Genomic DNA, 21,684 nt, shown 5'->3' on the forward strand with positions numbered 1-21,684 from the left:
CTTCAAGAATCCCACCATGCACCACCGCACCCAACAAATGCCACGCCGCTGCTAGATCAAAGTCACTGAAGACCAGCTAACCACCACCCTCGCCCAGAGCCCACCTGCCAAACCCACTAACCCCGACACCGCCGCCCGCAACCTCAGACAGTGGTTCAACGACTGCGCCAACACCCTCGCCTTGATCAAGAAACCCTCCAACAGTCACACCAACAAGAAAGCCAGCTGGTTCACTGAAGACCTCCGGGCCTCCAAGCAAACCTGCAGAAAGCTAGAGAAGATCTGGCTCTGTGAAAAACACCGGACAGCCAAGCAGTCCACAAGAACGCCACCCGCAGAACCATCACCTCATCAGATCCACCAAAAGGGCCTCCTTCAAAGACCGCCTAGACAACAACACGCACAACAACAAAGAGCTCTTCAACATCGTGAAGGAACTCTCCAACCCCAGCTCCAACACACACTACATCCCACCCTTGCAAGACCTGTGCGACTCGCTGGCCACCTTCTTCCACCGCAAGATCGCAGACATCAATGACAGCTTCAACGCCACGACCACCCCGACAACCACTGAGACCTCTTCCCCCACGTCCACCATCTGCACCAACCGCCTGCTCTCGTGGACCAACATCAACGACGACGACACCATCACGATCATGAACGCCATCCACTCCGGATCTCCTTCAGACCCATGCCCACACCACATCTTCAACAAAGCCAGCACATCCATCGCACCCCATCTCCGGAAAGTCATAAACACCTCGTTCGAGACAGCAACCTTCCCAGAGAGCTGGAAGCACACTGAGATCAACGCCTTATTCAGGAAACCCAAGTCGGACCCCAAGGACCTCAAGAACGTCCGTCCCATCTCCCTTCTCATGTTCCCGGCAAAGGTCATCGAGAAGACCATCAACGAACAACTGACCCGCTACCTCGAGGAGAACAACATCCTGGACCCCTCCAAGTCCGGTTTCCGCAGCAACCACAGCACTGAGACTACCCTTATCGCCGCCACCGATGACATCAAGTCCCTGCTAGATAACGGAGAAACAGCGGCCCTCATCCTCCTGAACCTGTCAGCCGCCTTCGACACAGTCTGCCACCACACACTACGAACACGCCTCCACAACGCCGGGATCCAAGAAAAGGCCCTGGACTGGACCACCTCCTTCCTCTCCGGCAGAACACAGAGCATCCGCCTTCCCCCCTTCCGCTCCGAAGCCACCGAGATCATCTGCGGCGTACCCCAGGGCTCATACCTCAGCCCAACTCTGTTTAACATCTACATGGCATAGCTCGCCCACGTCACCCGTCCGCACGACCTCAACATCATCTCCTACGCCGATGACACCCAGCTGATCCTATCCCTCACCAAAGACCGCCAAAACCAACCTTCACGAAGGAATGAAGGCCATCGCTGAATGGATGAGGAACAGCCGACTGAAGATGAACTCGGACAAGACGAAGGTCTTCATCCTCGGATCCACCCCTTCGACCTGGGCCGACTCCTGGTGACGATCGCACTGGGAACCGCTCCAACACCGATCGACCATGCACGCAACCTAGTGGTCATCCTCGACTTCACCCTCTCCATGACTAAACAGGTAAACGCCGTCTCCTCCTCCTGCTTCAACACCCTCCGCATGATCTACAAGTAGATCGCCACTGAAATTAGAAGAACGGTCACCCAGGCCCTTGTCAGCAGCAGGTTGGACTACGGAAATGCCCTATACGCAGCAGCCTCGGCCAAACTCCTGAGACGGCTCCAACTCATCCAGAACGCCTCTGCACGCCTGATCCTCAACATCCCTCGCCGTAGCCACATCACACCCCACCTGAGAGACTTGCACTGGCTCCCAGTAAACAAGAGGATAACCTTCAAGCTCCTCACCCACGCACACAAGGCACTCCACAACACCGGACCAACGTACCTCAACAGACGACTCAGCTTCTACACCCCCACCCACCAGCTCCGCTCCACCGACCTCGCCACAGTCCCCCGCTTCCGGAGAGCGACCTCCGGCGGCAGATCGTTCTCCCACCTTGCCGCCAAGACCTGGAACACCCTCCCCATCCACCTATGGCAGACCCAAGACCTGCTGACCTTCAGAAAACTCCTCAAGACCTGGCTTTTCAAGCAGTAGCAGCATTCCCCTCCCCAGCGCCTTGAGACCCTCATGGGTGAGTAGTGCACTTTACAAATGATATGATTGATTGATTGATTGATTGATAATACAGGTTTCTCTTCTTCCAACTACATTATCCCGTAGTGGGGCGTTAATACAGTGCTATGCTGTATTGATATTGCAGTTTCCTCACGGTGAATGTGGCAATTTTTTTACTTGATCAAGTATCAGGTTCACAAACGTCCCCTTGGCTGAGATCAAGAAAGCCAACATGCTTCAGAAATTTAATTTAACGTGCGTGTTTTTAATGTTCCAATTGCTGTTTTCGTTCGCATATATAAGTTGGAATTTTGCCATCTCCAGCTTTGTTGCATCATGCCAAACAAGCATTGACAAAGCCAATAGGTCTTGCCTTTTGTACCTTCTAAGGGGCATATTATCAAGAACAGCGTTAAAAGTTATCGCCGGTTTAGCGGCCGCTAAAACAGTGATAATGGGCTTGATAATATGCCCTTGAGAATTCGAATAGTAGTCCATGTTCTGGTGTGAACAGGAGCTTCTTTTGGAATTCTCCAGGGCATATTATCAAGCACATTATCGCTGCTTTAGCTGCAGTTTTCTGCTGCTACACCAGCGATAATTTTAACGCCGTTCTTGATAATAGGCCCCTAAGTGTTTAGCTGGAGCTATTGGTTTTCCCAATGAGGTTTGATGCCCTGGTGCTGAAGTGATGCAGTGCTGAAGTTTGTTGGAGCTGAGTTGAAGATGTTTCTGTTGTCTGTAGGTTTACAGTGCTTTAAAAATCTTTGAACAGTTGATGACAACATGTTTGTACTATATAAAACAGACACATATAAGTAAATACCTTACACAATACACTGGAAGCTTATATGTCCCTGGAGAGCAAGCAATGCATATACTTTGCCGGGTCTCATGTTAAGAAATGCAAGTCTAGGCGAAACCTCTGATTTATGAAAAGAAATAGTGTCTCAGTATGGAGGCTTTGTAAAAGTTTACACCTTTTATCCTGATTGATTGAGCACATACTTTTATAACATTAAAATCACAGTTTATAATTTGACAAACTAATTCAACAGTATTACCCAAACCAATTGACTTCCTGTAGATAAATTGACTGCTCATTCCAATACTGCTGCAAAAACAATATATTAGTTATTACCGATACATTTGCATGATAACGACTGTGTGTCACATATTGTTCCACCCAACTGATATTTTGCTGCTAATGTCGTTGCATCCAGATATATAATACAAGTAACATTACACCTACAAGAAACCAGGACTATTGGCTTTATCAATGGTTGCTTGTTGCATATAAAATTGAAAAAGCTTCCGCTCTTGTGATAGAGGTTGTGGCTTAATGCTCGAGCTGCCGATTTAGGAGGTGGGTTTTGAGTCTCGTGTCAGCTTAACATCCTGTGATTCCAGGCAAATCAATTAATCTCCCCATGTATAGCAAAAAAAAAAATAATAATAATAATAAATCATGTACAGTGCTCCTAAACTTTTGGGTTGAGTTCACACTATATAAAACTGCAAAAGAATAAAAGTTACATCACAAGCAGTGAACTGATGCAGACTTAAGATTTTTTTTCCACCCTGAGGTTCAGGCAAAAATGGAGAGCCCAATAGGGGCCCCTCTCAGCACCTTCTTTTTAGAGCTGCTGGTACTGAGCACCGGCAGAACCCGGCCTACTTAAAGCTCTGTCATAAACTCGCCTTCTTGTAACTTATCTCCTGATCACTCTGATCTTCCTAACTTCACCCCCTCTATTTGTGGGCTCCTATTTTATTTATTTTATTTTATATGCTTCTATAGCGCATGAATAAACCCCCAAAGGGGTATCTCCGCGCTTTGCCTTACAGAGGGAAGCAAGTAATGTGCCTAAAGAAAAAACTAAAGAAACTTCCTTCTATTTCTAGGACTGGTGACAAACACGAGGTGTGCTTTCAGAATTATCTGAAAGCACATGTTCATGCTTTTAAACTTTCTGCATTTCTTTTCTAAATAGAGAGCGGCTGCGGGCTGATTGTGGGCCTTTTGAAAGTATTTATGGTAAATGCAGCCCATGACGGGCGCTGTGATTGACATCAGTTCTTTCAAAAGGCCCACAATCAGCCCACAGCCGCGCTTCATTAAGAAACTAAATGCAGCAAGTCTACAAACACAACGTGTGCCTTCAGGATCATCTGAAGTCACACGTCGTGCTTTTAAACTGGATGCATTTCTTTTATTACAGTGCGGCTGCGGGGTTGATTGTGGGCCTTTGAAAAAGTATTTATGTTAATCACAGTGCCCGTCATGGGTTGCATTTAAAATAAATACTTACAAAAGGCATACATTCAGACCCGCAGCCACGCTCTATTTAGAAAAGAAATGCATCAAGTTTAGAAGCATGAACGTGTGCTTTCAGATGATTCTGAAAGCACACCTCGTGTTTGTAGACTTGCTGTATTCCTTTTCTGGATAGAGTGCGGTTGCTGGACTGATTTTGGGCATTTCAGAAAGTATTTATGTTATTCACAGCACCCGTCATAAGCTGCATTTAACGTAAATGCTTTCAAAAGGCCCATAATTTAGAAAAGAAATGCAGCAAGTTCAGGAGCATTTTAAAACCGGCCGTGCAAACACTCTCCTGGGATGTGCTGTGTGTGCGCACTTTACACACAGCACTACGCGCTCGGGGAGACAGATGTATGTGCACATGCACGGTAACCCCTTACAGGGAACAGTGTACAGGGCCCATCTTTCAGGATTCCTGCCACAGATCACCTCTCTTGACTATCACAATATATCGGCATGACTCATATCATTTTTCCCAACACTTTTGAATGAACAAACATCCTGTACCTTGACTTTTGACCATATTACATGCTGTTAATAATATCTAGCCGGTGTTCCCTGGTTTGTTTGAATATACTTAATAGCTTTAACAAATGCTTTACCATGCATATGCAAGGCCAGGTTTGAAGCGCCACGGAAACATCCAGAAACTCCACCAGAAGAAGCATCAAGCCACCGGCATAGATGACTTCAATGTGAACTTTCCATAAGACAGCCTCATCAAATTAATCATCTGCACTAGTTCCTCGTTATAACCAATTAGAAAGCGACCTTCTGTGAGCATTCTAAAACACCTTCTAAAAGACAGCGTCATCAAATTAAGCATCTATACCTGTTCCTTTCTATAAGCAATTATAACGCGACCTTTGTGAACATTCTAAAGCACCTTCTAGAAGGCAGCCTCATCAAGTTAATAATCTGCACCTGTTCCTTGTTACAAACAATTTGATTGTGACCTTTATTAATGTTTTAAAGCAGTATTATTTAAAGAGTGTGTACACACCTCCCCTTCGCTTAGCCTCTTTGCCAGCCACTTACCTGTTTCCTGGCTTTGAGGACTCTGTCTTGCCAGATCCCTTGTTTCTCCCACTTCAACCTCACCGCAAAGAATGTCCTGTATTAGTCTCGCACCTGGATGGAAAAAAGAACTAGAAGAAAAGAAGAGACATATTACCAGGCTTGAGTTTACTTCACGCTGAGTTCAGTTGCAACATTGTGCTGCAAACAAAGGTAATCAGTGTTTTTGTTCAACTTGTACATACTTTTGGCAGGGCTCTGCCAGAGAGGACTTAGGCTAAGCTAACTCCATCCAAATTGGGTTGTGGGTTTGATGCTGAAATCATACTCACTACAGTTTCAAAATTTTTGATAAAGGAGCCTCAACAAAAAATCTATACGAAAACAAAACAACAACAAAACTAAAGTTTGGTTGAGATTTGAAAAGCTTTCGTGAGGTGATACCTTAAGAGATAGAGTTAATACGGAGGAGTGTGGCTCAATGGTTAGAGCAACAGACCCTGATGCAGAGTTCTGGGCAGGGACCAGGGTTCGATTCCCGCCTCGGCGGGGTCTCGGGCTCAATTTCCTCGGAACTTGTTAATTCTCGCCTCAGTGCCTATTGTAATCACGGGCCCCACGCTGCAACTCTGGGCAATAGCTTGCTTAGCCTCCACACCGGCCCCAACAGCACTAAGGATGCCTGGCTTCACCCTGGGGGGGCCCAGGAGTGGACACTTCAAAGGGAAAGCCAGGAGGGGTTCCACAGCGGTATGAGTATCAGTGCCAGGAAGCCGAATAGGCAACACCGCAAGGTGACCGCAAGGTGACCGTCTGGTGACAGTGTGCTCTATAAGTACCATGACATTTACATGACATTTACTAAAGCCTTATTATTCATTTGTTTATAGGTAGCAAATCTGCCAGTACCATTCATGAGACTGGTGTGAATGCCTGCTGCAGTGTTGCTGTTGAGTAGATGAGCCACAACATCTTTGACTCACACACTCTCTCCATCCCAACCCCCTTCCCCCTGGGATTTGCCACTGGAGCAGTGTCTCCTCCTTTAAACTAAGGGCAAGTCTCAGGAGGATTTGGGAACTAGTGTTGCTGCCCCATTCAAATCATCTGGGATGCAAACAGGTGGCTTGTGACACCATCTTTTGTTCAAGAAACACACTGCTACAATCTACCACTCTGTACGGTTCCTCTGATGAGGAATGTGAACCTACATTTTTTGTTGCAGTTGCATTAAAAAAAAAAAATGATTCATGTGTATGGGACCTAATGAGCAAGTCCTTCACTCAGCAGGCCCCGTTCCTGTAGCCAATAGACATTTAAGGTGGTTGCCATAGGTTAATGATGAGATAGGCAACCGCTGCAGGTTACAAGGCTGAAGGTTTTTGTTTTAAGTACAGACTTGGAGAAGCAGTTTGTTTTATCATAACAACCTATAAGTAAAAAAAGAAAATCCTGAAAGATATGAGTGTTTTCTACTTAGATCTTACCAGCCTTTCATGTGCAGACATCATGAAACTGGTGCTGAGCTGATAAAAACAAGGGGGCATATTACCAAGCAATAGCGATAATTATTGCTATTGCTTGGTTAGAGACAAAATTTTACCGCTGAGCTGCGGCGATTTTTATCGCAGATAAACCTTGGTAATACCAAGGTTTATCGCAAATGCGATAAAAAACGGCCGCAATGCATGAATATCGCTGAAAAGTCGGCGATATTCATGCATTACCGAGCTAATGCTCTTAGCCATGTTATCCACCTCCCATTGGATAACATGGCTAAGAACTGCTCAGGGCAGGTGTTAGCTTTTGGAGATATTCGCGCTTAGCGCGAATATCTCCAAAAGTTGGTAATAGGAGATAGCGATGTTAGCGACTGTTTCCAGTCGCTAACATCTTGGCACGCCCACTTTGCATGTCATTAGTGATAAATATCACTGACATGCAAAGTGGGGCCCAAGATGGTCGCTATCTCCTACTAGCTGTCGCTAATTGGTGTTAGCGACAGCTAGGTAATAGGGAGATAAATTTATCTCCGCTTTTTTGGCTTTTAAAGCCAAAAAAGCGGAGATAAATCCCCTTGATAATATGCCCCAAGAAGAGTACAGCAAGGAGAACAAGAGAAAGGCATGCTGCAAAAAATGTTTTGGCTTGCAGGCACTCTCTGATGCGAAGACAATGATGAGAGCACTGGGGAGATGACCAATGCATGGTCACTCCATTACTTGTGTGGAGTGTTCACAAAGAAAAGCGATGGGGGCGGAATGGACAGACGGGAAAAATGCAAAGGGGATCACAAGAGCTGCTGCAGGCAACCAATAAATGGTGCAGGACCATTCAATTAAATAAAAAGTGCGCTGAGCAAACAACAAATAAATCCTAAAGTAAGGTGGACATGTAACAGGGGCAGTTGCCACAAATGTAAAAACACACCCAAAGGCGGGACAAAGAGCAATGTTTCACGTATTAAAATGAATCAAATTAGGGAGGCACATGACGGAACAAATGGAAAGTGGTGGGTGTGGTCTTAGCCTCTCCAAGTAGATACAAGCACGCTTGCAGAGAAGCGCATGGGCGCTGCTAGGCTCAACCTAAAAATAGTTAATTCATCATGAGGCAGAAAAAGAAATGTAATATCAATTTGGGGGATATCTAGTAAAATGCCACCCTTCCTTGTAGGCTTACCAGTACGTACACTGACCCCTACATGGAAACATTCATATGAGAGACACCCATTTCTCCCACAAGCCGGTTACATAGGACCAGATGGCACTAAACACACAATGAAATGCATTCATAGATCTAAGGGAAAGGGCATGCATACCAAAACTCATCATTTTAGTACATGCTGGACTAAAGATTGATGTTAAGGCTGGTATAAATTTGTAAAGAAGATCTCCTTCTAACGAACCTATTGTTAAGAGTTATTGAAGAAATCTCTTTAACGAAGAACACTGCAAGATTTTGTCTAAATTTGTCTGAATTTCTAACACAGTATATTACAAATAGCAAAGCAATTTTAAACTGTACAACATTCAAACAGATTTATGAATTGAACTATAACCTTTCATTTGCAGTAAAAATCGTCCCTGGAGAGTTGCATCTAAAAACGCTGATTTACACACCAGACATGGCTAATCAACAATCCTTCGCTTTCCTCAATGTCTCAACTGGGATTGAAAAAAGTGTAAGTATCCTCTTTATTTAGAAACACTTTGATGAGCTCCAATACCGGCAGGTTCAGACTGCTGAGAATATGAGTGTGGCCAGAGAAGGAGCATTGGTTGGTCAGTTAATCTGTTTTGGCAATCTGTTTTACTGGCTTCAATGGTATAATAGATGTTGCAGAGAGGTTTGAGATAGAGCCAATTAAAGTACATGAGTGAGGGGATGATGTGGTTATATTTGTGTTGACTGGTCATCAGGATAATGACTGAATAAAATTAGGTGTTTATAAGACAGGCCAGAATCCATGAGGTGGTGAATCAGAACAATTTTAAGTAGTCATTTACCCAGATGTGTGGTTCTGTTTTAATTGAGCCCTGTCTACTTTCATATAAATACAGGAATGGGTTTCTTTAAATAGTATACAGTAAACCAATAGTGATGTTCAGATGCAGGACTACACCAGGGGGTCGATTCCGATCCGGTAAAATCCCCATCCGTACGATTCGTATCCGGAGCCGTTTCCGTATGACTCGTACGGACGCCGTACGACCGGACGATTCCGATCCCGATCGTCCGACCTGGGCGCGATTCGTACGGTACACGTTGATTCGTACGGAAAAGCGCACGATCACCTACACACCGTACGGCGCGTACCCCCCATGATCGCAGGGGTACGCGCCGTACCCCTGTGATCATGCGGGGTACGCGCCGTACACCCAGCGTACATGGGGTACGTGCCGTACACCCACCGTATATGGGGTACGGTGCTTACCCCATGTACGCTGGGTGTACGGCACGTACCCCGCATGATCACAGGGATACGGCGCGTACCCCTGCGATCATGGGGGGTACGTGCCGTACCCGGGGGGGGGCGTTCCGTACCTGTTTCGGCGCGAACTCTGCGTTTACGACTGTTTTCGGCTCCCGTAGGAAAAGGGTCGTACGGTGCGTACCCGACACGAATCGTACTTGCTGGGTCGTAAAAACCAGCCGCGAACAGTAGTGATGTCGTGTACAGCGGGTTCCGAGTGAGACTCGTACGGAGATTTGAGTCATACGGAGTCCTGTACGACTCGTACGGAGTTCGGCTCCTGGTACGGATCGTACTTCGTCGTACGTACGGGACGTTTACGGGTACGATTCGTACGGGGAAAAAACGCTCCGTACGACGATTCGGAGCGCATTTTACCGGATCGGAATCGACCCCCTAGAGTTATGAAATTCTTTCTAGGGCTGCACTGAACAAGAAGCAGACATTGATTGTGATAAAAAGCTTTTTCCATGTGTAAGTCAGACTTACGTAATGCAAGTCTAAATATCTGTATGCAAATCCTATAAATGATTCATGAAAATGGAACAACAGATATATTTTTCAAAATGTTCCCTAATTTCCTACGTCTGCCTATGTAGATTCACCCCAATGTAGAGATGTTTCAGAGATAAGATTAGAAGACCTCCAATTTATGTGAATACTATGCACTGACATGTAAGTTATCAATTGATATGGAACTTAATCATCCATGAACGAGGAAGGATGCCAGAGCCACAGTTAAACAGCATGCGCTGCCGAGGAGCACTCCGCCATCTTGTGCTCAGCAAGCGTGCAACTGACCCGGAGAGCCCCCCACCGTCAATACCAGAACATCTGGGGGAACGCCAGGGTGATTAGCAGTGCCCCCGCTCACCGTCCACCATCCCGCGGTGCGTGACAGCAGACAGTGGAGACCCCATGCATCCAGCGCTGCGCTCACCCCTCAAGAAGCACATCGCCAGCCGCCAACTCTGCTCCGATCTCCTGCACCGCGAGTGGCTAAGCGAGGCTCGCTGAAGTGCTGGGGGTCTCCGAGAGCACCCGCGCTCACCGTGTGTAGTGTGGGGAGGTGCCGGCAGCCGCGGGCAGAAGACTGGGAGTTTGTTGCAGGATCACCACATTATTTTTTTCCTCCAACCTGATCCCTGGTTACTGCCATATTAGCAATAGTTCAACACTTTTGAAACCCTACGCTGCCGTCAATAACATTCTGAGTTACTTCAAGTGTCGGGGAATGCACCTTGCATTCAGACAACTCTACTCGCTCCTCATTCTCGCCCTTCACTTTCACGCTTACCCTGCACTCACACCGATCCCCATGCACTCACACCATTCACCCACTTACCCTGCATTCACAGTGATCACTCTACACTCACAATGCACTTGCACTGTTCACCCTGCACCTCACCCTGCAATCACACGGGCACACTACTCAACCTGCGCTCAAGTGACACTTCACTCACCTGTCCCCCTCACTGCTCAATCTGCAATCTCACTCAAATAAGCCCACCACTAACCATACATTCATTCGCCCCACTCTGCATTTATATCTGCACCCAAATTCATATGGTCACCTCGCTCACCCTGCAGTCACTCCTCTTACCCTACTCGCAAACTGTCGCCGTGCACTCACATGAGCACTCCTGCCACTCACACAGCATAGAGGGTTAATGTGCCTGCTCCATAGAATGTGTACCATGCAGATCACAGAACTGAGTGTGAGTAAACAATGAGTAGCGCTATAACAATATGAAGAGAGATGAGGTGCATCGTTGATGAGTGGTAGCGAGGGAATTCATGGAGAAATAGGAAATGTGGGAGGGGGCACCAAAAAAGACTATTGCACTGTGCGCAACAAGTGCTTGGGCCAGCCCTGGCTGGGATTGTTAAACCCCACCTGAAGTTTTGGTCTAGTTGCGCCCCTGTACACAAGTATGGGCATGTCGTGTCCCATCAAGATTATCATCCCAAACTACAAAAGGACACATTTACATGCACTGCAATCCAGCGTTCCAGGGGGCCCCTTGATAGACAGCTCTGTTTTTGCCATGATGGCCTGGAATAATTCCTAAACAGATTCTTGTAAATACCGTTTTGTTTTATTTCTTTTTAATGTGATTGATGTAAGGAGTCTATTACTATTTGCAGAGAAATGTTTGTTTCAAGCAACAACCATAAAAGAGTTTATTTTAGATCCAAGCGGGTCCTCACATATGAGAATTTGGAGGATGTCACAGATAGTATTCGCTGTAAAATTAGTGGGATGCTGCTTTGTTACAACAGTGAAAACACACATCACTATCTATGAATATTAGATGTAAACGCTTTTAGAATTTCAACCATAGTGCCTGTGCACCGTTAGTAGCCTGGCTAAAGAGGGTAAGGCAGAGCTGAAAGTAAATCATTTAGACTCAAAGTCTAACGGTACAATTAGTGGGCTGCTGCTTTGTTACAACAGTGAAAACACACATCACTATCTATGAATATTAGATGTAAACGCTTTTAGAATTTCAACCATAGTGCCTGTGCACCGTTTGTAGCCTGGCTAAAGAGGGTAAGGAAGAGCTGAAAGTAAATCATTTAGACTCAAAGCTGTTCTGAACAGGAGCCCCCAATATAGTTTTGGCCCAGGGCACCCAAAATCCTTAACATGTCCCTGCCACCACAAAGTCTGTCAAACAACATTGCTCTGAAGTAAAAAAGACATCATTCATTTATTATTAATTCTATTTTTTAAACTTAAGCTTGACGTGTCCTGAACCCCAACTGCTTCAGGCAAGCAACTTATCGTACTACTAAGGAATTCTCAATTAGGTGTTCGTTCAACGCCCAATCTCCGTGGACTTCCAACTCTGTCTTCGGGTCCATAACAGGTTGGTGGGCAATTATCCCATTATAATGCTGCCTAAAACGTTTGTTAATGATTTCTAGAGAAGATTTGTTTCTCATGTACGAGCTCTGAGCTAGGGAGTGCTCGAAAAATCTGACAACACTGTCCCCCTTACAGTCCCTGTTTTGGCTGAAAATGAGTGCAGAATATTCAGTTTTGAGAGAAACTGCTATCAAAACTCTTTTGCCTTTCAGCTCGTCCTATTTATGTGAGATAGGGTTATCAGCACTTGCGGTATTAAAGACTAGGGGTAGATTTACAAGCGCCCTGCGCCACGAGTACGTCACTTTTCGTGACGTACTGGTGGCGCAGGGGGATCCTCCATATTTACAAGGACAGGAAAAGCCACCCTGCGTGGCTTTTCCTCTCCTTGTAAATACAGCCCCTTCACACGCAGCACTTTCTGTTGAAGGGTTGTTTCATGGGTATTGCTGTGGGTGTTCCCACGCAACACCCATGGAACAAGACACAGCTCTAGATTTACAAGGAATCGTAAATCTGGAAATGCATCTGAATGCTATGCTAGGTTGCTTAGCGAGGCGCAACTCGCTCTCTCAATGTGTGCTGCATTCTACAGCCTGCATTGAAAGAGGGAAATGCCTGTAGTGATTGTTTATGTTGGTTGGTTGGTTGGTTGGTTGAGAGCTTTATTCGATATGCAAAGACATCTTACAAGCATAACATACATTATAAAAACAACATTACAAAAAACTACAGGTATGTTATACATTTTAAGAAGATAAAATTATAGGGGTCGCCCTGGAATAAATTAGCTAAAAAAGGATTAAACCGAAATGGACAATCTATTGCAACGAATCAACCAGAAACGTTTTAAAAATTTGGAGACACCACAGACTATAAGAGGGGAGGTATCAGTCAGTAAAATACGGAGAGCCACCGAATGGATACATGTTCCCAGACGTTTGAAAAGGGGTTTCAACCAGTATGTCCTTGGGTGGATATAGTCTGGGCACTCAAAAAGTACATGTGCCACCGTTTCGGGCCTGGCTGGGCAGCATGCGCAAAAGGGGGATATATGAGCATGGGACTTCCACTTAGATACAGTTACTCCTAACGGTAGAGTACCAACTCTAAACTTGAAATAAAGGACCCTATCCATTGGCATAGTAATTAAGTCCATGTAGGGTTTGTATAGTGCCACATCCTTTATTATGAGGAACGCTGTAGTCGAATTGCAGTGATGTGGATTCCCAATTAGTTGGCAAGAGACCCAGTCCCAGTATAGTTTTTTAAGGACTGCCTTGGGAGGAGCAAATTTTGTGGTCCAGCAATCTCCTAGGCCCAGTTCCACCAAGAGGTTTTTTGTGTCCCTCAGCCACTTGATCTTGTTCCAGCCCCCCATGCTCATTACTTCTGATAAGCCATCGGCATAGGATTTTAGTTCCGGGACCCTCCATATACGGGACCATAAGAGAAATGGGCGAAGACGGGCATGGTCTTTGATACTTCTGCAGCCCAAGTCCAATAGCACCGGGACTGTGGGGGTGCTCAAGGGGAACGCTAGGAGGTCCTTCAGAAGTTTATTTTCAGCCTTGGATAGAGAATCCAAATTGCAATGACCCCATAGCTCCGCGCCATACAGGGCAGAAGTAACCCCCCTTGCCTTGTAGATCTCAATTGCAGGCGCCACTGAGGATCTGGAGGATGCATGATATTCCTTAAGTAAGGCACCCCCTACCCTTTTGTGGCAGAGAACCATCTTGTCGATGTGGGAAGACCAACTCATTTTGTCATTCAAACGTAGACCCAAATAATCAAATTCGGACACTTTCTCCAGAGGGACCGAGTTCAAAGTGGGAGGACGACCTAGTTTCCTTGGTGGGCGTAGTATCAAATATTTCGTTTTTTCTACGTTTATCACCAGCCCTCTGGATGCGCAAAAGTCCTGAAAACGGGTCAACAACTTCTGAAGCCCCTGGGGGGTCTTTGAAATAAGGAGAGTGTCGTCCGCGAACAACAATGTTGGGATCCGCACACCCCCCAGGCTGGGTGCGTCCGCAGGTTCCTGAAGCAGATGCTCCACCACACCATTTACATATAAAGAAAAGAGTGTGGGCGCTAGGACGCAACCCTGTCTGACACCCCTACAGACCGGGATCCTATCTGTTGTTTCGCCGTTTCTCCCCCAACGAACCTGGGCAAAGTTGTTCGTGTGAAGTTTGATGAGGAGAGACAAAATGTACGGGGGCAAACCCAGTCCGTGGAGAACCCTCCAGTGTTCCTCCCTGGGAACTAGGTCAAAGGCAGTCTTCAAATCGATGAAGGCCAAATAGAGACTGCCCTTGCCCAGTTCCACCACCTTCCAGTACAGGAGTGTTAACCTAAAGACCTGCTCAATTGTGCCTGTTCCTGAGCGGAAACCTGCTTGGAAGACCGATAAAGCTTGGTTCTCATCCACCCATTGAAGGATTCTCCCCAGAATGACTTTTTCGGCTACTTTTTGTGTAGAGTCAATCAGGCTTATTGGCCTATAATTCCCTGGGATGTCTCTACTACCCTTTTTATAAATGGGGACCACCACTGCCGCTCTCCAGGACTCTGGGATCGGGCCACCCTCCAAGATGGCATTCAAGAGGGCCGAAATCATAAGACCACAGTCAGATGAGTAGGCACGCAGTAAATCCCCAGGTGCCCCTTCCTGCACAAAAACAATCTTCCCACGATGCAGGCATCCTTGCACCATGGTGCAAGGGTGCCTGCACCAGCGCATGGCTGCAGTTTGTGCGCCAGCGCAAGGGGAAGCACAGAGATGCGTCATATTCTTGTAAATATGTAGCATCCCTTTGCTTCGGAAGTGCCTTGTAGATCTGCCCCTGGATGTGGAGCACAACCTGAGGATGGCAGTAGCAAAAATCCATCCACAGATTGACCGTCTGTGGCGAAAAACAGGCACACCTGTCACATTTATGTTGGTGGTGTTATCAATAAATGTCATGTGTAAAACAAAGCATCCTAGTAAAAACAATTTTGGCATATTTTATCTAGGAAATAGTGGTTTATATATCTGTCATTTCAGCACACCCACTCACAAACCTGCACTTTACTAAACACTCTTATTGTGTTGAACATTATTTTCTGGATATGGCCCAGGATATGCGCGAGGTGGTCGATTATGTAATGTACCAGATTCCCGAAATTTCTGTCAGGTGTTGGGGGGGGGGGGGGACTGCATTGCTGACATTCACCCTTCTATTTGTTAGAGGCATCGGTATTTTTGATACTTCTTATTGCATATTGTATGTGTTCTTCTCTTGCCTATGTAACTGACCGTCCATGAAATAGGTGGGTACACGTTTTGGCTAGTGATCGTGGTATGCAAGCACTTTATAAAAAAAAAATCATAAACACATAAATAACAAGATCTAGCTAAGAGCAAACAATGTCAGTAGTGTTACAAAGGACAATATACATACACTTTTCCTCTGAGATTTTATCTCACTGTGAAGATTTAACTAGCATTATAATGTGCGATTTGTATGTCTATATTTAGTTTTAGTGCTCACATTACATTAAGTATTTTCTTCTCGTTATTAAAGTATTGCACCTTGTGATGTACAGGGTGCAGCTACAAAGATCCTATTCTGTTCTGTCCCTCTTGTAATGCCAAATTTCCCGGTTCTGACCAAAATAAGGTCTGCAACATGTTTACAGTGGGAGCATGACCAGTCTAAGTGTTTGGTGTGCCAAGTAAATTGATGTGAAAAAATCATTCACCAAATGAGGTGTAAAGTTTGGTCATATTATACAACAATGGCATGGATGAGGACCACTCGCAGGGGACATTGATAGACATGAGATACTCAGCCAGACATTCCTTTACCTTTGCGACATCCAGTGAAGTAAAGAATGATAACATTTGAGAAAGTCACTTCAAAAGGGCTTAAAAGGTACAAGTATACAAAAGAAAAGTCAATCAAGGGTATTAGGTTCCACTGCATTACTCGACACTACACAGTATTGCCTTTCTGTCCCACAGCAGAAAGATTCTGAAGAAGAACAGGAAAGAGAACTGGAGAAATACTAGGTGGGTAAAACATGGTTGTCTTCGCTGATGATGAGTATTTATTTTATTTATTTATTTATTTTGAAAGTTTTATATAGCGCGAACAAGATCCTTGCGGATATCAGAGCGCTTAACAAATACAGGGATAAGAAAAACGAGCGAATGTTTAACAATCTTTTGTGCACAGAGTAGCTGTAGGTTATAAATGGATAACAAAATGGGATAGGTAAAAGAAGGAGCATAGTAGATCAGACAAGACAAGAAGTAAAAGTATAACTGAAGAGTCTCAAAAAAAAAATCCAAAGTAAAGATTTAAAACTGTTTAAAACGTCACATCTGACTGAAAATTCAGCTTTTCTGCACTGATTGCCCATGCAAGTGGAAGAGGAATAGGATTTCTTCATAAAAGCATTGTTGAGACAACAAACAAGTATTTTCCCAATTCAATGAGTGTGTTCTAAACCACAATTACAATGAATATCATAATCCAGTAAAAGCAAGTTCCATTAAGCCAGGAGTGTAGAGAACATATATAAAGCTGCTCCTCAGCTGCGTGTATTCCTTAACTCCATGATGGACCTCACTACAGAAACTATATCTTCCCCCGAGCAGTTGCGATGCTCTTACACTTCAAAAATGAAGTGGCACATTGCCAATCCCCAACCCTTCTTAATTTGAGACAAAAAACATTAAATAGAGGAGATGAAAGATATTCTATACTATAACCTCTCCCAGGTGTGCTAGTGACCACCAGTTTTTCACGGCCTTTCTCGTGCACCCTTTTTATCACTTCCCAATAAACACGAGTTGAATCACTGCTGGTGCATAACAGCCGCAGTTTATTCACACACATGGAACATAAACACCACTGGGCAGATTTATGAAGGCCTTGCGCCGCCGGTGCGTCACTTTTTCCCATGTTAAAAATGACGCACCGACGGCGCAAGGCCTTCATAAATCTGCCCCCACATTTTAATGTCCAATTGTGCTCTCCATGATTTTAATACTTCATCACATCTGTCATCTTTATCAACAGTCTGATTTACTGGTCCACAATAACTATTACAGCACTTCCAACACAGCCCCCTGATTTACAGCCCTTCAGCAGGTATCCAGCGTTCACATCCTCTAAACTTCCCTTGCCTGAGTGGGTTACCGTCAGGCCTTCCCCAGGCTGCAAGTTCCATGTCCGCCTGCTGCTGACCCTTTGCTGGCCACTCACCTGCTCCCAGTATCCCTGCCGTAAGGCATCCCAAGGACACTGTTTGAGTGGCTCTTCTTCCTAGGCTATTGTTCTTTCTTGGCTGTCTAAGTGCGCTGTCTCCACCATGCTAACCACAGGCAGCTCCCCCTTTCCACACTCGTTTAGGAGAAGCCTAACTGTTGCATTGCCATCCATAAGTTAAGTAAGAACATTACCATACTCAACCCCCATTCCGGTGAACCCTGTCTACCTTCTGATATGCTGGGTCAGACTTTTCTTTTCTAGCACTCTCCTGCGCCACATGGTCTCATGCTTCCTCGTTCATGCAGGGTTGTGCCACAGACCTTATAAGGTCTACTGGGCTGACCCGCCTTGCGACTGCTAATAAATCGGATGCTATCACCCCTCTTAAATCCTTTCTCTAGAGGTTTGCCAGATCATTTCCCCCTAGGTGTGCTAGAAATGCGTCTGGCCTCTCTTCAGCAGTGTTCGGGAGGAATACGTCAACCCTTTCCCTGTGTAATCCCCGAGGTACAACCGGAGGGGGGGTATCTGAATTTGGTGATCACCAGGATCGCCGTACCCATCTGAGATAGAGAGTTTTTCGTCTTGTCCTTTGAAAAGACCCATATCAGACCCCATGAGTTTCCTAAGGATTGACTTGTGGTCAACTATGCTTTTCTGCCTTCTTGCCATTGTTAGCCTTGCCTGGTGCAGGCTTCTTCATAATACTATCTGTGCTGTGTTTCATTATTGCCATCGTTGACTCAGGGGTGCTCAGTTGACACTTTAGAAAATACCTGGGGCCTTATATATGAAGGTCTTGCGCCGCCGGTGCGTTACTTTTAAAATGGGAAAAAGTGACGTACCAGTGGCGCAAGGCCTTCATAAATGAGGCCCCTGGTGCAGTGTGCTGACCTTTTTGTCATTGTTGGGTAGATACAGGTTGTGCATATTATAGGTTCTGTGACCTGTGCGGTAAGCCCACAATTATATGGCAACACGTTCCGACACTGAATTGCCTAACTCTTGAGGCCTCAGTTGTAGCCCCTTCACGGAACCCCTCCGATGCACCCCACTGGGAATATTGTGGTCCTATCCTTAATATGTGCCTGTGATCCTAAGCAGTGGTTGCTGTTTGTGGATGCCATACTTAACTCCATTCTGTGGGGTATTATCAGTAACACGGCTCCCTCCAAGCCCTGCCACTAACAGTACCATTACCCCTGAGCACCATGCACTCCTCCAAGTGTGACAATTCAGACTATTCCAAGTCCACAACACCTTAAGAATAGCAGAAATGAGTCCTTTAATGTATAGTGGATTACTAAACAACTGTTCTACTCATCTCTCCATTGGCATTAGAGCCACCTTGTAGCAGGCTGTCGTAGGTGCTAGTGTTAACTAAGCACCAGTGCCGTGGCAAAGGACCACCAGCTCTACATTAGCACTGCACATACTGCTTCTAGCATTTGCCCCCTCCTACCACTCATTCATTCTTGCCTTAGGGTACAGCTCACGTCCTATGTGCGATATCACTGCCCCCCCCCCTTCTTATTGGATGGTCAGATGTTGGTTGATGAGTAGCATGCCTGTGAGCTAGGCCAGTTCAGCAAGGGATGCAACCTGCCGATATGTCTGTTTGTTTTGTGCCCCCGAACTTTGGGGAGCCGCCTATCATCCATACTAGATTTTCCATGCCGCACTTGCGCTGCTCCCCAGATTCATCGGGACCATGACAAGTGTCTTGCCTCTCGCTTCGGATTCCATCACTGTTGCAGAGTATTTTATACTCCAGCTTGCTTAGCGAGCTAACCAGCAACCTTGACTCAGGAAAGTGGGCAGCCTGAGCAGATATTCAGTACTGGGTATTTGAATTCCCAGCAGTAGAGCCAGTTGCTTTAGTAATGCTGCTAGGTACTTATGATCTATGCTTCCTTCTTGATTTTTTGTAGGAGGTTGAACTTGATGTCCTGCAACCAGACACGTTGGGGGCTACCTACTCCTTAAAGTTGTTTGGGCTCTACATTAGCCTTGCCTTACCCATTGTGAAAGACACTTCTGTCACAAGGGTGAGGTTTCAGGTTCTGGGACCCAACTTTAAGGAGTCACTCTCATGCCATCCATAAGTGTTGAGGGTACTGCACTAACAAGATCTCCAACCCATGGTATGACGAGAGCCTCAATGTTGATAGACGGGCCATGCGAATGGCAGACCGCACCTGGAGGTCAGCCCCCTCTGCACTGCACCTAAAAACCCTGAAGAAACAGAGAAACGCCTACTTCAGGAAAATAAAACGCTCAAAAAGAGATTTCTTAAGCCTCCAGCTCGCCCAAGCAAAAACCGCCCAAGAAAATTGTTTGAGCTAATCAGAACACAATCCAAAGAACAACCCCAGACACTCAGCACCTTGGGCGTTACACCTTCTTGTGAAGACTTCTCTGCTTTCTTTAACCAAAAAAACGACAACATAAGAAGTGATCTCCTCAATGACGCAATCCTTTACTCCAACCCCCAACACACAGCAGCGTCTGAACCAAAGAACAATGCTACATGGTCTTCCTTTGGCACCTACTCCGAAGAAGAAATTGGCAGATTGCTCAGCACTCTGAAACCATCCAATCACCTCACTGACCCCCTTCCTGCTAACGCTGTAAAAGACTTTACCCCTTTGCTTCTCCCACTCTGGACTAAGATTATCAATAGCTCTCTTCAACAAGGATCCATCCCTAACGCCCTCAAAGTCGGACAAGTCACACCGCTACTGAAAAAACCAACAGCAGACCCCACTGATCTAAACAATTACCGCCCTATTACAAATATTCCCACTCTCGCTAAACTGCTGGAAAAATGCGTACAGCTACAACTGACTAAACACATAGATAAGTTTGATCTCCTCAACGCTCATCAATCAGGCTTCCGAGCAGGGCAAAGTACCGAAACTGCCATGACTCACATAGTTGACGACGCCCTCCAAATCCTAGACCAAAACAATACCTGCCTCCTCATCCTTCTTGATCTCTCCTCAGCATTCGGCACAGTTAAACATGAGAACCTACTCGAACTATTAAACACAAGAATGGGCATATCTGGGACTGTTCTCAAGTGGTTCACCTCCTTTCTACACAACCGCTCACAAAGATTCAAAAGCAACAACCTGATGTCCTCTCCGGTACCTGTATCGCTAGGCGTCCCTCAAGGATCCTCCCTCTCCCCAACACTGTTCAACCTAGTTATGGAACCTCTCACTACTTTGCTACAAACATCCAATGTTCACTTTCACATGTATGCCGACGACACCCAACTTTATCTAAAAATACAATCTCCCAAGGACATCATGCTTCTGAACACCACGATCAGAAACACCCAATCCTGGCTTGCCGAGAATCACCTCAAACTCAATGCGCTGAAGACTGAGTTCCTCCTGATCTCACCTCCCGGAAAAATCTCTACGTCTCAAACATGGCTTAAGCACTTAACGGCTCTAAATGTACAACCTACCATAGTAGACTCAGCAAAATCTTTAGGCATAACACTTGACGCCAATCTCAACATGCAGCAGCACATCAGCAAGGCAACCAAAGGAGCGAACTTCCAAATCAATACCTTGAGAAAACTTAAACCCTTCCTTCCAGCCAAAGACTTCCAAACTGCAGTACAATCTATAGTCATCCCGCACATAGAATACGGTAGCACCGCCCTCTGCGGGCTCCCCCTAACTACAACGGCACCTCTAAGAGCGTCCCTTAACGCTGCAGCGAGACTCATCACAGCTCAAAAAAACACTCGCATATTTCCCCTGACTTTAAATCCCTGAACTGGCTACCTTTTGAAGCCAGAATACATCTGAAAATCGCCTGCATGACGCACAAAGCTGTACACATGAACTCACCCGCCTACCTCACTCAAAAGCTGACAATTTCTGGTGGCTCTAGAACTACTAGAAGCACAAACAATCTTCTGCTGAAGCCTCGAAGATTTCGGAAGGAAAAAATCTATAAACGCTCCTTTTCAGGAATGGCACCCAGGATCTGGAACTCACTCCCTACTGAAACCAGGCTCATCTCCTCCAACAAACTTT

General features: G+C 45.7%; 1 protein-coding gene across 1 annotated transcript in view; it reads left to right on the forward strand.

Moving 5' to 3' along the window:
• Nucleotides 1–21,684, forward strand: part of LOC144755781 (uncharacterized) — a 548,432-nt gene that overhangs the window by 263,822 nt on the left and 262,926 nt on the right. The window contains exon 4 of the mRNA XM_078645019.1: nucleotides 8,583–8,692. Within this exon, the coding sequence (XP_078501145.1) occupies nucleotides 8,583–8,692 (110 nt within the window). The remainder of the gene's footprint in view (nucleotides 1–8,582; nucleotides 8,693–21,684) is intronic.

Source organism: Lissotriton helveticus, chromosome 5_1 (genome assembly GCF_964261635.1).
Source record: "Lissotriton helveticus chromosome 5_1, aLisHel1.1, whole genome shotgun sequence".
Lineage (NCBI taxonomy): Eukaryota > Metazoa > Chordata > Amphibia > Caudata > Salamandridae > Lissotriton > Lissotriton helveticus.